The sequence below is a fragment of the Acanthopagrus latus genome, chromosome 9 (genome assembly GCF_904848185.1).
Source record: "Acanthopagrus latus isolate v.2019 chromosome 9, fAcaLat1.1, whole genome shotgun sequence".
Lineage (NCBI taxonomy): Eukaryota > Metazoa > Chordata > Actinopteri > Spariformes > Sparidae > Acanthopagrus > Acanthopagrus latus.
The window spans coordinates 546,041-564,064 of NC_051047.1; the positions used below are offsets into that span (position 1 = coordinate 546,041).

Here is an 18,024-nt window from a genome sequence, read left to right on the forward strand (position 1 = left end):
ATGAATAATTAGAAAGGAGGGAAGGTGTACATCTGAGCACTGACCATCTCAACTGGCCGTTAATACAATATGGGATTGTGCAAAATAATCACAGACACTGCTCAGTTATAATCAACAGTGTTTATTAAAGCTTTCTCCAAAACATAAACCACCTGCTTTAAAACAGCAATTGTTCTCTGCAACTAGCACCACAAAAACATAAGCAAGCCAAACATAGGAATGGGTGGAACTATGTGTGTGTGGGTGTTTGTGTGTGTGTGTGTGTGTGTGTGTGTGTGTGTGTGTGTGTGTGTGTGTGTGTGTGGGGGGGGGTGTTGTCCCTTGCTAAGACTATAAAGATGGCTGAACGTGGCTTGGTAAATCATGTTCATCGGACTACAAATTGATGGGCGTGAGGTGATGATTGTGATTCTGCTCAATCATATACCTGGAATTCAAAAATCACGGCAGTGAGTGTGTTCACCAAAGGTGATCACTGCACGAACGCACAAAATTTGAACAAAGGGCTGCAGTTACATCGCATTTGGCTTCCTGTGCACTTTGATTGCACCAGAGGTGAATTTGAAGGGATAATACCCACAGTTCCAAAAAAGGTACCAGGGAGTCTGCCTCTGAAGTCAATAAAGGGAATATCGCTAGACACACGTATCTTATAGCGGAGTTATTAACTATAAGTCTCCAACAGATCGGGATGTATATGGAAGTGTGTGTGTGTATGTGTGAGTTAGTAAAAGGGAAAGAAGGTAAGTAAGCACTTAGCAGACAACAAAGAATAACACAACAAGCATGTGGTACACAGCAGTCGTTTCTCCCTCAACCAGTGATTGGCAAGCGAAATGAGGTTTGTTTATTTTCAGCTGATTAAGCTGGAATATAACGTACTGTTATCACACACAGCTGCAAAACTACACAAGCTATCCACTGAGTGGATCAGCATGAATGAGCTCCTAGCAAACATGTGCACACATAGGGCCAAAGGGGTGCTTGAGCTCATGCTCTTTTTCTTTGTCACATTTTTAGATGTGTAGCCTGTATTTCTAGTTTGCACTTGCCCTCCAATAAATGGCCTAATAATAAACCAGTGTTTTATTGCTTTTTAAGAACTGCAGCTGAATTGCATGTCTTCTAAACCTCAGTATTGTGATGATGTGAAAACTCATGTTGACAATAATTTGTTGACACAAAAGAAATCGCAATGGGAGATCATTCTCAGCTACACAGGATATACAGCTAAGTAGTTAGCTTTCTCTAAATACTTTGTTTATTAATCTTAAATAAATCTACCAATTGTGTTATTAAGGCCTGAGAAAAAATGTGGTGCATGCTGTGCATGCGCAAGTACTGCCCTTTGAGCCCCTGCCCCTCTATATAAAGTGCATGTCCCTGGCTCCTAGTGAGCGTAATAACACAGTAAGCATACAGTACAGTAAACCATGCGTAGGACTTGGTGGTCCTTTCACCACAAATATAAGCACAACAAAAAAAAACACACTATATACTATCTGTCTCTGCCCAAACAGAAGCCTCTTAATTGGGTCATGCGTTGCGACTAGCGTGGGTTCCGTCCAACTTGTTGTACTAATGTCCAAATTAGTTCTGTCTATTATTAACTGGCAGTTCTAAACCATGATTGTGATTAAGAATTTTGCAACACACACAAAAAATTGTTCCTGGATGAACAAATCTTTTGACATTATAATATAAACTGTTTCACATGGCCAGAACCAGGTGCCTCACTGGAAGTTAAGGGGAGAAGAAACTGTCTGATATCAGTGTCTTTGTCTCACATTTTCTTACTTGGGCAAATCGTACTAGCATATATATATAAATACTCTTTGTCTCTGTCTCACCAGGTGATTGTTTGCATCATGCTACAGGTGAACTTAATTGCTGTTCTAATCACCTCAAAAACAACCCATTTAAATGTCAATTTAGACTTAATAATGCACTGTGTCAGCATTGTCGGACATGTTGTCTTTGTTCATCCCTTACAAGCCTGGATCTAATAGCAGCAGAGGTGGTGCACTAATGGTGGTGCACTCTTTCTGCTGAACTTTAACCCTAAATGAGATTTGGAGATGCTCTGCAGAATTAGCAGCTAAGCTAAACCTCAGCCCACCAATTATTAACTGTAAAATCAGGCCATCAACCAATTCATATAATTTTATGGATGCAAGGCTCACACGTCAATATTTTAGCATCTCTACTATCAAAAAAACGGTTTCCAACTCATGTCAGTTAAACTTTACTCACCTACAAACTTTAATATATAATATTTAAACTATGTTCAGCAAGCAATCAGCAATTCTATTTGATTCTGAACTATTGCAGAAGTGAAATTAAATTAAAGTAGTGCTACAGTGAGCACTGTTATTATCATTACTCAGTGTAGCACCAGCTAGTTTTTATCCTTTTTTTATCAATATATTGCTTGGCTTCATAGCTTTTGCCTTTATGATGAAAAGATCATCTTCGGATTACAAATCGTGACAGTGCAAGAGACTAAATGCAGCTGAGTTCTATAAATACATTTTGCAGAATCAGAACAGACGCTGCTCCTGATTGTCGTTGCAATTCAGCAGTTAAATTACACAATTTAGTTTTATTAGGAATGAATACACACAAAGTCTAAGTCTGAATGATTAAATATTTTCTTAGCCATAGTGCATCTTTAAACATCAATTAACTCTATCTAATCCTGGGACGCTTTGTACTGGTATATCTTAATGCAATGGTGCATGCTATCAGATACTGCGAGATGGCCCTCAGGTAGCAGCGTCAGACCACGTGGACTACTCAGGCCCTGGGTTATAATGGGCCATCCAACTCCCTGTGTTGGGTACAACAGGACTCTGTGTTGATCCCCCCAGTCTGCTACCAGCACATTACCATCTGTATCTATACAGATGCCCCAGGGGCAGGACAGGACAGGTCCCATAGCAGCACAAACACCTACAATTCTTATTGTGTTCCAGCCTGGCTCTAACACTTTGATACAAGGCACACGACCTGTTTCATTACCCCTTTCAGACACAGCTACAACGCCTGAGCTTAAGCAAGCTGCCACTAAGTAGGGTCTGTGGAATCCTGTCACCACTGTGCGCTCAAGACGGGAGCCTGTCTTAGGCTCAAGCTTTAGGGAAATAAGGATACCTTTCCGGATATCAGCTACCAAGAACTCATCCAGCCTGGTCACGGTCACACCTCTGGGAGCCTCAAGCTCATCTTTTGCAGAGCCTAGCCCTGACCCTCCAAAGGTCTGGAGCAGGCGACCATGCCGACTGAACACAAGAAGGGCTCGCTCAGCTGCACAGCTTAGAGCAATCAAACCCTTAGCATTGACAGCAAGGTCAAAGTAGTTCCGACATCTTCTGGCAACGCTGTTAGAACTTGGGGAGGTCACTTGCTGGAGGACATTGCCATGCGGGTCAGTTATCTATGACAGATTTAAATTGACATTAAACATTGCTGTCAATTACATTTGATATAGTACACATACTGTATTTTGTATGTGCATAAAAGATGTTCAATATAACACATACCTGAACACGTGCATTTCCACAGTCCACTATAAAGAGTTGGCCCTGTGATGTGGCATGGATACCGCTTGGCAGAGTTAAGTCAGCCCGACCTGAGCCGTGCTTCCCAAACTGCCGCATCAGATGGACTAATCTGGGATTGAATACTGCCATGGACTGGTCTCCCTCCTCATCCAACTCAACCAGCGCAGATTCTCTTTTCTCTCCTCTTCCTCTCTTTGGCTCTTTAGAGGAGTCATCTATGGCAGACATGGATGAAGAACTAGCCACCAAGTGTTTTTCTGAACCAGCCATTTGAATTTTTTTCTCCTTCTGCAGTCCCATGTCAGAGACCCATAGGCCTCTGCCATGAGTTGGTGAGGTCAAAGTGGAGCTTGACTTGAAGTTGCCACACTTTAACCTCCACACTCCTACTTGCTCATTTGTTCCACCCTTGATCAAAGGGCGTGTCTTGTGTGTCAAATCCACTGCAGACTTTGATAGATGGCAATTGTAGTTCAAAGAGCCTCTGCTCACGTTGTAATCATGAGATGGGCTGACAATGAAAGTATAGTTAGAGTCAAGGCTGTCTGTTGGGGATGGTGCTCGGCCAGAGTCGCCATGTGTCCCTAGAGAGTGTTCATCAGAGGAATGGCTGAGGCGAGAGTGAAGTTGGCTCCTGGAGGTAAGGCTCTGGCAGCTTTGGCTGGTCAGTGGAGTCTCTCTTAGAGTCATCCTCGGAGATGTAAGAACGCCGTTGCCATACCTTAAAAGTCTACTTTTGGAATCCTGACTCACTTTTCCATTATCTCCATCCTGGCTGTCTAAACTCAAAGCATATTCCCATCTTCGTTCTGAGGAGGTGGGTGGCATCCTACCAGAGACCGCAGTAAGCAACGGCCTCCGATTTCTGGGAGAATAGTGTTTTCCATTACTAATCATCTTGTAAACCTGCTCCTTGTCTTCAGTATTCATGTTTTTAAGTACAGTAGGAACAGTCAGAGTTATGTCCTCCCCTTGTTGCTGAAAGGAGGTTGATTCTATTTTAGACTGTTCACACTTTTGAAGCCAGAGACACATCTGTGTTGAGGAGCACTCCTCCTCTGATTCCAGATCATTCTGGGTAGAGAGGCGAATCTTTCTGACAACCCTGCCAGTTGAAGAGGTCGAACCCTGTCCTATGGTGTTTTTTTCTCCCCCAGTGCTTTGATGGTCTGTGTCTTCATGCATCTCACGTGAATGGATGGCACAGAGCTGCCCCCGTAATCCAAAACCTCTGGCATGCAGGCAAAGGCTTTGTTCTTGAACACAAATATCTCCAAAGGCAATAGCATTAGGTTGAGGGCTGGGTTTGAAATTCACTCTCTTTAGGGAAACTGAGATTTCCCAGGGTTGTAGGAACTCTGCAACCTCCTTCAGAAGCAGGTTTGGGTTTGGACCACTTTCATCCAGTCCTGACCAGACCTGTTGACCTACCTCCTGAATCTGCTGCCGAAGTTGGGCCAGTTTATGGAATTTTTGTTCCAGCAGGGACTGGCTTACCCTGGCTGCTGCCATGTTCTCCCTCTGAACCTGCTCCAGATGCTGTCGAGTGTCACGATGATCCTGCTCAACCCTTTCGAGCAGGCGCTTCTCTTCTCTGTGTGCTCCCAAGATGGCCCGCTCTACACCCTGCTTCATAGATTCAGTTTCAGTTGCATGACGCTCCTGTAGGCAGTGCAGCTCTGCCTCTGCCTGGGCAAGGTCACACCATGCCTGTGTTGCCCAGCATGGAGGGGACTGAGGCAAAACTGGTGAAAGACCGTCTGACTGATGATCCAGGCAGGGCCTGGCATCTGGGACGGGTGAGGTGGGATTGCTACTCAATGAAGTTCCCATGAGCATCATGATGGAGGGATGTATCTTTAATTTTTTTCTGGCAATAAATTCCTGCAGAAACACATTATAAAGGGGCATGGAACATAAATGCACAGGTAAACAAAATCATTAACATTATAGATGACTAATAACCCACAACATGACATTTAATATCATAATTAATCTGTACTAAAATGATTTCGTTTAGGTGCTGTGTCTGATTAAATCTTTTTGGGAAATTCTTAACTGAGGCTGTCATCTGAAGGCTTAGACACTCTAACCAAAGGAAACCTACCTTATAATCTGACTGACTACTAAATAAAGAAAAGGGGCAGTTAGTCTCACTGACTGAATCTGATAACTCTTATCTTGTAACAAATCTGTTTCTGATTTTCTGATTTCTGTTTTCTAGACTAAAACACAGCAACATAAGAGCTGTGCAAATTTAGTATGTTTAATTGGGTATGTTGATGAAACTTTTATATTTACATCTTATTTGCAATACAGTGTGAATTTCCAGTGAAAATTTTGAAATGACGATAAGACCTTATTTGTACATTGTTATTATTTGTGTACAAGGTGACTTATGGCAAAAAACAAATATACATTTACACATTTTAAATGAAATAGCAGGGTTCAAACCACCAACACTTCAACTGGAAGCCTAGCACTCCACATGTTACACCACAACAGCTTGATATATCCTGACTTCTTAAAGCACTGTAATGATTTCTTAAGGTTGTGCACTTTCCTCAGCAATTCAGTTGTGGCTCTAAGTGTCTGTACATGTGCCTTACAACAGTAAGTGCAATGTCTTATTTCATATTAATGCATAAAACTGTTTCCATAACTACTGTATGTCCTGAAAGCTTGTTGTTGGCAGCAAACAGTATTACAGTTCCTTATCTATGACATTTAATATGAAACAATGTATGCGTTAACATTTTTGTCTTCATGTAGACCACATTTCACACATTTCATCAGTGACATTTGAGAGACATTTAAAACTAATCAATATAATGTCTCTTTCAACAAACAAATAACTACAGTATATAAATGATGACACAAACGCTTTGTGACATGTTGATGTTGTAACCACCTTCTAGCTATTTGCTGCCAGTCTAAATCGGGTCTACAGTTAAGATTACATTCATTATTCACGTTGATTTCACCTAGTAATTACTGGTAACTTTTGAAACATGATGATATATAATACCTCCTGTTAGTTGCTGTAGCAAAATCAAATTCTAAACAATTTCAAGGGCCTTTTGGCTACAAGTACTAATTGGAGCTCTATTTAAGACATCTAAATGATATCTTTTGCTTGCTGGGTATGTTGAAGTTGTTTGAATAGTGAGCTATTTAGAAGCCAGTAAGTCCCCTTTCACTCAAAAACGTATATTTCTTCTTGTTTCTACACTTGAATGTTTGAGCTTCACTGTGTAGAGTGATGTATAGCCTGAGTTTGACACTCACATGTTTTCACATTCATTGCTGAAAGTGTACATTTTCTCTTGTGGTCTTAAATTCAGATTTGAAGAGCCGAGTCTACAAGCATTATTTGTAGCTACAAGTAGTTTGGAAGCCAGTATTGGTCCATTTCTTTTTAGCATACGTTAGTGATGTGTGGAAACTTTAGGCTTCCAGTGCACATACACTGAGAACTGACTTTACAGTGAGCTATAGCAGACATGGCTCAAGTCAATTCCAGCCAACATTGGGTGGCATGAACCCTGGAGAAGTCACCAGTTCATTACAGGGCTGACATAAACAACCCTTCACACACGCATTCACACTTACGGGCAACTTAGAGTGACCGACTTTCCTCACTTGCATGTCTTTGGCCTGTGGGAGGAAGCTTTAGCCTGCAAGAGAACCCACACTGCCACACTTCTTGCTGTGAGGCAATGGTGCTAGCCACTGCAGTATCATGCTGCTTTTTTCCTATTCCTGTCCTGTCAACTGACGCAGACCTTGTTGACCTGGGCGACGTCTGAGCCGGTATGACTCTATCATTTATATATATATATATATATATATATATATATATATATATATATATATATATATATATATATATATATATATATATATATATATATTTATATATATATATATATATATATATATATATATATATATATATATATATATATATATATATATATATATATATATATATATACATATACCCCTCATGATATACCAGAGCAGGTCGACTAGTGATCAAAAGGTCGCTAGTTCAAATCCCGGGCAAGGCTGGGCTGCATGTCGAAGTGTCTTTGAGCAAGATAGCCCCAACAGATACCATCAGATAACAGCCTCAACACAAGAGCTGCTGACCTGACAAGGAAGATCGTGACCCAACTAGAAACCTGGAGCCCCCGACGAATACCGAAGCTGAGTTGCCAAGTACCTTCAGAAGATCTACTCGTGGATGTGAATGCTGCTCTGAAGACAATTCCCACAGGAAGCATCACTAAGACCAACAAGCTGATACACGGTACAGCAACAGTAATCATGGAGATGCATGGGTACAAGGTGGGCTCAGGGCATAACAAGCAGTGCCATGGAAGAGATGGTTAGAGGCCAAGATAAAGGCAACACGGAGAGAAGTTAGCCAGCTAGCAGAACTGCAGAAAAGGAACATGGTAAATAAAGGGGCACCCAGGATGTACAACTCACTCTCCATACCAGAAGCACTCGAAACTGCCAAACAACGACTATCAGCTCTGGCCACTCGGTTGAAGAGATACACCAAGGAGGGAGAGGCCAGGAGAATAAACAAGCTGTTCTCCACTGAACCAGCCAAGGTGTACTCTCAGCGGCAGGGAAACAACAACCGGTTAGACCCACCAAGAGCTGAGGTGGAAAAATACTGGAAAGACATATGGGAAATAGAGGCATCACACAATACCAATGCCCAATGGTTAGTGGAACAAGAACCAGTAACCATCTCAATGGCAGACATCCAAGAGAGAGTGTCAAAGATGAAGAGCTGGACAGCACCAGGCCCCAATATGATCCATACATACTGGCTGAAGAAGCTAACTGCACTCCATGAATGCCTAGCAGCACAGATGAACCAGCTGCTGAGGGATGGGACCCACCCAGAGTGGCTAACCCAGGGCAGGACAGTCCTAATCATGAGGGACCCCCAATAGGGACCCATCCCATCCAACCACCGGCCAATTACCCGTCTCTGCACAATATGGAAGGCCCTGTCAGGCATCATTGCGGCAAAAATGAGTACGCATGTGGCTCAATACATGAGCGAGGCACAGAAAGGAATTGGCAGTAACACCAGAGGAGCAAGCACCAGCTACTGGTTGATAGAACAGTCGCTCAAGACTGTAAGAAGAGGGCAACATACAGTCATGGAAAAAATTATTAGACCACCCTTGTTTTCTTCAATTTCTTGTTCATTTTAATACCTGGTACCACTAAAGGTATAATACAATGAACAGGACAAAAAATGCAGCTGATCACATAATACTTTATGTCCTATTTGACATTCTTAAGCTTAATTGTATTCCCAGGGTATATAAGAGGCCATTTCATGTCATAAGCAGCACTGCACATGCAAAGGCTTAGAGTGGTTTCCTGCTTACATTCAAGCCATAGCACAACTCAGAAGTTGTCAGCTCTCACATAATGCCTAAAACAAAAGAATTATGTGAAGCCACAAAGGCAGCCATCTTGGCACTGCTGGAAATTGGCATGAGTGAGAGACAGGTAGCAAAAAAACTAAAGATCTCCAAGACAGCTGTTCATTACAACAAGAAAAAACAAGCCGAACACGGCACTACCAAATTGCTACCTGGCCGCGGCAGGAAACGTCTCTCTACCCCACGAGATGACCGTGCACTCGTCCGTTCCTGTGTCAGGAATCGTCGTCAGACCTCCAGGGACCTTCAAAATGAGTGGGCACTGTCGAGAAATGTGACTTGTTCGGCAAGGACAGTTCGAAACCGACTTGTTGAAGCTGGTCTGAAGTCACACAGAGCACGGAAGAAGCCCTTCATCAACGAAAGGCACAGGAAGGCCCGGTTACTCTTTGCTAGGGATCACAAGGATTGGACTGTTGATGATTGGGCTAAGGTTCTCTTCAGTGATGAATCCAATTTTGAGTTGATGCCCACTCCAGCTAACTTACTGGTTAGGAGGAGGCCTGGAGAAGCCTACAAACCAGACTGTCTTGCCCCTACAGTAAAACATGGGGGTGGATCAGTGATGATCTGGGGTTGTTTCAGTATGAGTGGAACAGGGCAAATGCAATTGTGTGAAGGGCGAATGAACCAGGTCATGTACAGGGCTACTCTTGAAAACAGTCTTCTTCCATCAGCTGGAAAACTCTTTCCTGCCTCAAATGACTGGATTTTCCAACAAGACAATGCCCCTTGCCACACAGCAAGGTCAGTTAAAGCCTGGATGGAGAACCACAACATTCGCACCATGCCTTGGCCTGCTCAATCACCAGATCTGAATCCAGTTGAAAACCTATGGAAAATCATCAAACTCAAAATGGAGAACCACAAGCCCAAAAACAAAGCAAATTTGTTTGAATTTGTGCAACAGGAATGGGCTGCTGTGACAGCAGAACAATGTCAGAAGCTGGTGGAGAGCATGCCAAGACGCATGGCTTCAGTCATCAAAAACAATGGTTACGCAATCAAGTACTAACTCCTGTGTGTATCATGTGTTTAAAGCAAACAGAAAAGAAAACATGGAATGCTTAAAAGCAGTGTTTTTGGCAGTACAGTGCCATAGCTATTGATGTAAGAACTTAAGTGATTTTGGTTACTATCAAGAAAACCATGGAAAATGGCTAGATATCAGCTCTTAAATTAAACTCTTACGAGCTATTTTTGTTGTTATCATTATATTTGTCCAAACAAATGTACCTTTAGTTGAACCAGGCATTAAAATGAACAAGAAATTGAAGAAAACAAGGGTGGTCTAATAATTTTTTCCATGACTGTAGGTGATATCCAAGACAGCTACAAGTACATTGGCATCCCACAGGCTAATGGAAACCATGAAGGGGCCACAAGGAAGTCAGTCACAGCCAAATACCTCCAGAGAGTAAGGCAGGTCCTGAAAAGTCAGCTGAATAGTAAGAACAAGGTCCGAGCCATCAACATGTATGCACTACCAGTCATCAAAATTCGAGAATACATCAAAAAAAAAAAAATGGCCCTGAAGGATGAACTGCTAAGTGAATGTCTCAGGCACCAGAACCCTGATGAGAGTGCAGAGGAGGAGGAGCAGACAACCTGGAGGGACAAGCCCCTACATGGCATGCACCACCGTCAGATAGAAGAAGTGGCTGATATCAAGAAATCCTACCAGTGGCTAGAAAATGTAGGAGTGACAGACAGCACAGAGGCACTAATCATGGCAGCACAATAACAGGTCATAAGTACAAGAGCCATAGAGACCAGGATCTACCAGAATAGATCAGACCCAAGATGCAGACTGTGCAAAGAAGCCCCAGCACATAGTAGCAGGGTGTACGATGTTAGCTGGAAACTTGAGAAGTACCAAGGGTTTGAAAGAGCAGCTGGAACAGATGTGGAAGGTCAAGGCTAGCGTGGTCCCCGTGGTAGTGGGGGCACTCAGGGCAGTAACCCCGAGACTGGTAGAGTGGCTCCAACAGATTGCAGGAACAACATCTGAAGCCTCAGTCCAGAAGAGCGCAGTCCTAGGAACAGCCAAGTGCAGAACCCTCAAACTCCCAGGCTTCTGGTAGAGGACCCGAGCGTGAGGATGACACAGATACCACCCCACCAGGGTAAGAAGGGGATTTTTTTTCTATACACACACATACATATAGAGCACTTAACACACACACACACACTTAACACACTACACCAAACATTACATTACATACTAACTATACACTCCAAACATGCTAAATGTCACAAATCTCTCAACTCTCAAAAATTGCTATCTCTATCGCTGTCTCTATCATTGTCACTGCTGCTGTCACTCTTCTGCCGCTGCCCCTCCCCACTACCTGTTCCTCAGCAACCAAATCAAGTGGTTTGCCATATAATTTTGTGATTGGCTGGTCTGGTGCCTTTTTCCACCAATCGGAAGGTGTTTTCTTGCTTGCAAACACTTCCTGCTTGTGGACATTTTTGTGACAAAAGCATGTTTTTACCGTTTCTTCCTGCACCAGACACAAAGCAAGGGAGACGGCAATGTTAACAAAAAAGTGTGGCGGACATTAGCCATTTTTAGCCATTTTGCCCGTCCTTTTGGCGGCTCAGTCCATGGTTTTAGACAGAGAGCGACAAATCGGGGTCTCTTTTGGTCCACCGATTTTTAACCTCGGAGGATACACTTATTTCCGCCTCGCCTGCTATCTAAAAACAAGGCGGAAATGTGCCGGCCTCTGTGTGAAGTGGGCAGAGGTGTCAATGACCTGCATTATTGTGCGACCCACAGCCGGGGAGTTTTAAAACCAAGAAACAGCTGATCACAGCAGTCAATCCATCATTTCATCCGCGAACATTAAGACGAACAACTGGACAGCCGCTGAGATCCAGGAGAAGCAGCGTCTCCTCAGTCTCTGTTGCTGTTTGGTTGTGTTAGCTTGTTGTTGTGTCGGCAAGCTAAGGATGGTCACTACTTTCAAATTAAAAGCCCCCCGCTAAGAACCCAGTTCTAAACTCCTATGGGGTGCAATGTAAAGCTCTTACTTTGAGGACAAATTCAATGTCACTTGTCACAGCCCAACTTCGAGCTTCACGTCACGTTTACGCCTACCTCAGAGACGGCTTTTGGAAAAGGAGGAATATTAGGCCTCGGTTTTAGAAAGACAGGCCAGCAAATTGCTGCCTTTACCTTGGAGCAAATGTGCCGCCTTTTCTATCTAAAAAGGGCTGTTATTTATAGAAGTCCGGTTTTGGACGTGCTAGCGCGTCCGTCGACTCAGGAGGTGGGGTGTGGGGGTGGGCTAGCAGCTAGCTACACACGAACATCCACAGATTCCGATTCCAGTTTGTTGTCCTCACGTACCCGGATATCCTCAGACCAGAACAGACTCGGTCCAGACTCATTTAGCCTCATTAATCCACAACAGTCAGTTTAGATACACAGAACAGAAGAGGAACGAACCGCCGGCAAAATCCCAGTCCAGCACCGCTGCAGGTATAAATCTGCTTGTTTCTTAAAATATGTTGTGGAAGTGAGCTCTGCAGTGATTGGCTCTGGTGCACATGTGGCTATGGTGTGCAGTGATTGGCACTAGTGCGCACTTGGCTATGGTGGCTATGGTTGACAATGCTAGCGGAATTCGTAAAGCATTTATGAAATAATTTATTAAAGGTACCATTATTGTCCAAACAAATCTGACGTTTGCACACCCTTAAACCACACAGCAACCACACAGCACCAAAGACCTGTGGATGTTATAGCTGGTGTTTAGAGAATGGGCTCGGTTCTCACAGGGCACCTGGTTATCTTGTCTTTGAAAATGCCAACCATCAGACATGGTTTTCATTATGGGGAAATGTGTTACAATCAGAGAATGTAGTATAACAAATCTCCACGGGACTGATTAACAGCTTCTTTACTTCTTAGATTCGACTACTTGCACCAGATATGGCTTTTATTTGCGTTAGTTCTATGTTGCCAAGTCAACAGTTGCTTATGGAAAGGTGATATACAGAACAGAAAAGAGACAAGGCAAGAAGTCGGCAGGAAGAAGTAGCATACAGGATAAATAAAGTTTTGAGTTCTGCACTGCGAAAATTTGCATTTCAAATGATGGCAGACAGCCACAAGCATCCACAGTAGCCCCATTCACATTGTCATTTGGATGCAGGGATCTTGCACCAATTCTCTGCCTCCATCTGAGCGTGAATGTCTCGGAGGCTTCTCTGTGTGAAAGGGGCTAGTGAGAGCCAAGCCATGGTAGGACAGACAGTCAGACCGACATGCCCCTGCTTCACACCGCTGGCTTATCTACTCATACTGGTTCGGTTCGCCAATACTGCGCCTCTGATACTACCTCCAGACGCAGATCAGCACTGGAGTGAAATTTCACCCCTCGCCGCCTCTGAGATTTTCACACAGGGGAGGAAGCAGAGAATTGTTACAGGATCCCCACATCCAAATGGCAGTGTGAATGGGGCTCTAGTGTGGGAGGCAAAGGAAGGAGCAGTTCAAGGAGTGTATCTAATGTATCTGACTTAGTGTGGCATTTGTTTCAGCATTTTAAGTAACCCTCTGAAAGGCCCTTTACACACATACACGATTACTCTAGATTTATCCAAAGTTTATGTGGAGGAGCCCAGACTTTACCCTGCCAGCTCCTCAGTCCTAAATCCAGGTGAGCCACATGTATGAATATAACAGGCAATTGCCTGGAGCAAAATGGCATGACCATGCAGATGCAGATATGCAGATATAGCAGCCCTTGGCTTGGCTCCAGAAGTAGAGCAGTCTGCCACCAATCACAAGGTTGGTGGTTAGATTCCAGGCCCCTGCAGTCTACATGTCGAAGTTGGGCAAGATACTGAACCCTCAAAGTCGCTCGCAGTGGCTCTTCTATCAGTGCATGCATGCGTATGAGTGGTTATCAGTCCTGATGAGCAGGTGTCACCTTGCATGGTAGCCTCTGTCACCAATGTATGAACATGTGTAGAATGGGTGAATTGGGACTTGTGTTGTCACAAGTGCTTCAAGTGTTTTCTAAGACCATAAGGGTACTATATAAGTACAGTCCCTTTACCAAATGCAAATCACACTCCCCTTGCACCTCCCATCAACCCCCTGCTCTCCATGCCAAAGCAGTGACAGGAAGTTGAAATTGAAAATTCATGTTGGCGTTGTTTTCCTCCTGCCACCACTGTAATCACACATCAGATCTTGATGAAAGAATTTTTCAATTTTGCTACACAACTTTGCTAATGTATATTGTGCGATGTATAATGAGAACCAAATTACGTTACAGTGGTCAATGCAAACCAAAATCATCAATCCACTGAGGGCTGGATTCAAAATCACACCAAAAATCAAAGTAAATAATTGAAATCACAAGCTGATCCAACAGCTCCTACTGTGACTCAGTAGTGTGTATGGCCCCCGCATGCCAGTATGCACTCCCAACAACTCTCATCTGTGAGGCAAACAGGTCGCCAATTCTGGTGTTATCTCACGAATGCCAATCAGGTGAAGGAGAAGGAGAGAGCAATTGTCTGCGGCCACCGCATGCAAAACCAACCCCTTTTTGGGTTTTGTCTTGCTCTTGCCTCTCTATTGCACCTGTTGTCAGTTTCATTTGGACCAAAAGCAGGTAAGATTTACAATAACTTGTGTTTCCTAAATGGACAGATTGATATCCCTGAAGTTTTACTAACCTGATGTTATGCTGTGATGATTAGGTGTTACCTTAATTTTTGAGCAGTGTATTACAGAATATGGACAGGCATATCCCATTTCTTTGTATCACACACTCACTTTACCAAACTACATAATAGATGAGGAGGGTCCAGTTTCTCATCTTGTGAGTGCTGTGGGATAACTGGGTCCAATAAGAAAAACATTCACTAAGCAAAACCATGTTACCACCACATGTCTGCTTCAAAAAACAAGACTACACTTTAAAAACTAATCCAATGACTGTGATTAAGCTGTGACACAAATCAAATATTTGCACACTTTTTAAAATAGATTTTTTATATAGTTTTAAATAAAATATTTGTTAAAAGTGGCCTTTTCATGTTGGCATTTCAATACAAATGAAATCAAGGAACACTCAAATTTTACTTTGTAAAAAAAAAAAACCTTTGAAATATAATCTTACAGAATGAATGATGAAAAACAAAAGTAAAAATCCATTACTGTGTCTTACCTGTAGTAAGGTAACAGCTTCACTACAACCTCATGCTTCTACTCTTCTTTAGCACATCTTTCGCCTTTTTCACTTTTGCAGTCAAGCCTCGGCCATCCCTTTGAGTTGCTTCTCTCTTGTTGGCTGTTGCTAGGAGACCGCCAAGCCGGCTCAAGTTCCCTATGTATGCAAACCCAGACGGTGCATCCACAATTGAAACAAATTGTCTCGACCTTTAAGTTGTGTAGTTTCGGTATACAGTTAATACGTGCTATGTGATGATATAATTGCTTTGTCAACACAATATCAGTAAACCTTGCTCAACAAAACCTAAGGTGATATAAGCAAATTGATTGTTTTGACAAAGCAAACATAGAACAAAAATATTGAATTTACAATGATATTCAACAATTAAGCAGCAAATCCTCACTTTGGACCTGAAAAATTGTGTGAAAATCTTCTTTTGATGATTTGTAATTGATATCTCAAGTATTCACTGCAGCTCTTAATAATAGGGTTCATCAATGCAGGTGTGTAATTTCAGTTCTGACTTATCTTATGTACTCCAGCAGTAAACGATGAACCCACTTTGGGCCAATGTTTCTTGGACCTACTGGAATTATTACTCTGTTTTCTATCTCTTCACATGTAATGGATTTAAGAAAGAGTGTAACAAGTTATTTATCACAATAATACTAGTGCCAAGGCACAGACACAGACCAGAAACCTAGTTTGAACATGGAATAGTATCTTAAATCAGAATCAGAAATCTGTTCAGGGCTCTATGGTGCCACTACATTGGTTGGACAAAAATCAAACAATCAAAGTGCTACTTAACATTTTCACTGGTTGTCACTTATTGTTCAGTTGCAATGATGCATCTGGAGCAACAATAATGATGCTGCAGGACCAACACCAACACAGCATTATCAGATAAACCTGTGTGGCACTTACTGACAGTCCTGAAATTCAGATACTAGTGTGCAGGTACATGTACAGTTGTGTTCAAAATAATAGCAGTCCAACATGACTAACCAGATTAATCAGTGTTTTTGGTAGAAATCTTAATATTACATCGCAAATAATTTACCAGTCGGTGTAGTAGAGTCAGAGAAACCCAACAGACCTGAGTCTGTGTTGTCGAATAATTAAGTGAAAGGGGTGTGTTCAAAAAAATAGCAGTGTGGAGCTCAATCACTGTGATCAGTCGTTATGTGAAGAAACAGGTGTCATTCAGGTGTCCCCTATTTAAAGACGAAGCCAGCACATGTTTTACATGCAATTTTCTCTGAGAACCTGAGAAAGATGGGTCGTGCCAGACACTGTTCAGAAGAACAGCGTACTTTAATTAAAACGTTGATCCAAGATGGGAAAACATACAAAGAAGTGCAAAAAATTATGGGCTGCTCAGCTAAAATGATCTGCAATGCATTGAAATGGAAAGCCAAACCAGAGAGTCGTGGAAGAAAGAGGAAGACGACTATTCGAATGGACCGAACAATAGCCAGAATGGCAAAGACTCGGCCAATGATCAGCTCCAGGGAGATCAGAGATGAACTGAGGTTACCTGTGAGTACTGTGACGATTAGAAGACGTCTGTGTGAGGCTAATCTATCAGCAAGAAGCCCCCGCAAAGTCCCATTGTTAAAAAAAAGACATGTGATGAAGAGGATACAATTTGCCAAAGACCATATCGACTGGCCTAAAGAGAAATGGAGAAACATTTTGTGGACTGATGAAAGCAAGATTGTTCTTTTTGGGTCCAAGGGCCGCAGAGAGTTTGTGAGAAGACCCCCAAACACTGAATTCAAGCCTCAGTACACTCTGAAGACCGTGAAGCACGGTGGTGCAAGCATCATGACATGGGGCTGTTTCTCTTACCGTGGTGTCGGGCCTATTTATCGCATACCAGGGATCATGGATCAATTTGCTTACATCAAAATACTTGAAGAGGTCATGCTGCCTTACGCTGAAGAGGAAATGCCCTTGAAATGGGTGTTTCAACAAGACAATGACCCCAAACACACCAGTAAGCGAGCAGCATCTTGGTTCCAGACCAACCCTGCTTTCATGTAAAATATAATGTGCAGTGTTCCCAGTGAATGGAAATAAAAATATTTGAAGGATTTTGAGCTTTACCCACATTTTTAACAACACTGCTATTATTTTGAACACAACTGTACATGGGTGGGCTCCAGCCCTGCCAAATAGATCAGTAATAAATTAACGCTGCTTAATATGTGTGTGGTGAGTATGATAACATGCTTACTAGTTCAGTTATTTCCAGTCTGTTACCAGAGTTGTCCAGGTTCAATTAATTATGTTGGCTACATTTCTTGTACTGGACAATGGAATGTTCCACTTTAAAGAAGGGAAATCTCTCTTTTGTTGAACTTGTTCCCATATTAAAGCCATGTGTGATGAGAGGTCACAAATTGACAATACTTAATGCATAAGACCTGTTGATCAAGACTGTCCTCCACTCAGGGTTGAGTCCACACAGTCAAAAGACAACAAAGAAAGGACACCAGGACAAATGTGATATTGCTAGGCAAAGAATTTATAAATTAATAAAAACATTCCCTTTGTAGTGTTCTTCTGACAGCTTTTACACTTTGTATTTGTTGTCCTTTTTTCTAATGATTTTAAAATATAGAAAAATATTTCTGACAACATTCATCATTGCATTATTTTAGCATGATTTTCATTCTGTCTTATTTCTGACCCACTGCTTTTTACAGTATTTACACATTAAATCCACACCATCTCTCAGCTTCAAATGTGGGACACTAAAACATGTGTTGC

The 18,024-nt window shown here is 42.4% G+C and overlaps 1 protein-coding gene across 1 annotated transcript; it reads right to left on the reverse strand.

The window, feature by feature from the left end:
* Nucleotides 1–349: 349 nt before the first annotated feature.
* Nucleotides 350–15,359, reverse strand: LOC119025697. Its single transcript, XM_037109538.1, has 3 exons — nt 15,241–15,359; nt 3,543–5,447; nt 350–3,436 (listed from the first exon to the last, which is right to left on the reverse strand). Exons 2-3 carry the CDS (start codon nt 5,403–5,405, stop codon nt 2,693–2,695), a joined length of 2,607 nt encoding a protein of 868 aa, XP_036965433.1. The 5' UTR covers nt 5,406–5,447; nt 15,241–15,359; the 3' UTR covers nt 350–2,692.
* Between the last annotated feature and the right edge of the window lie 2,665 nt (nt 15,360–18,024).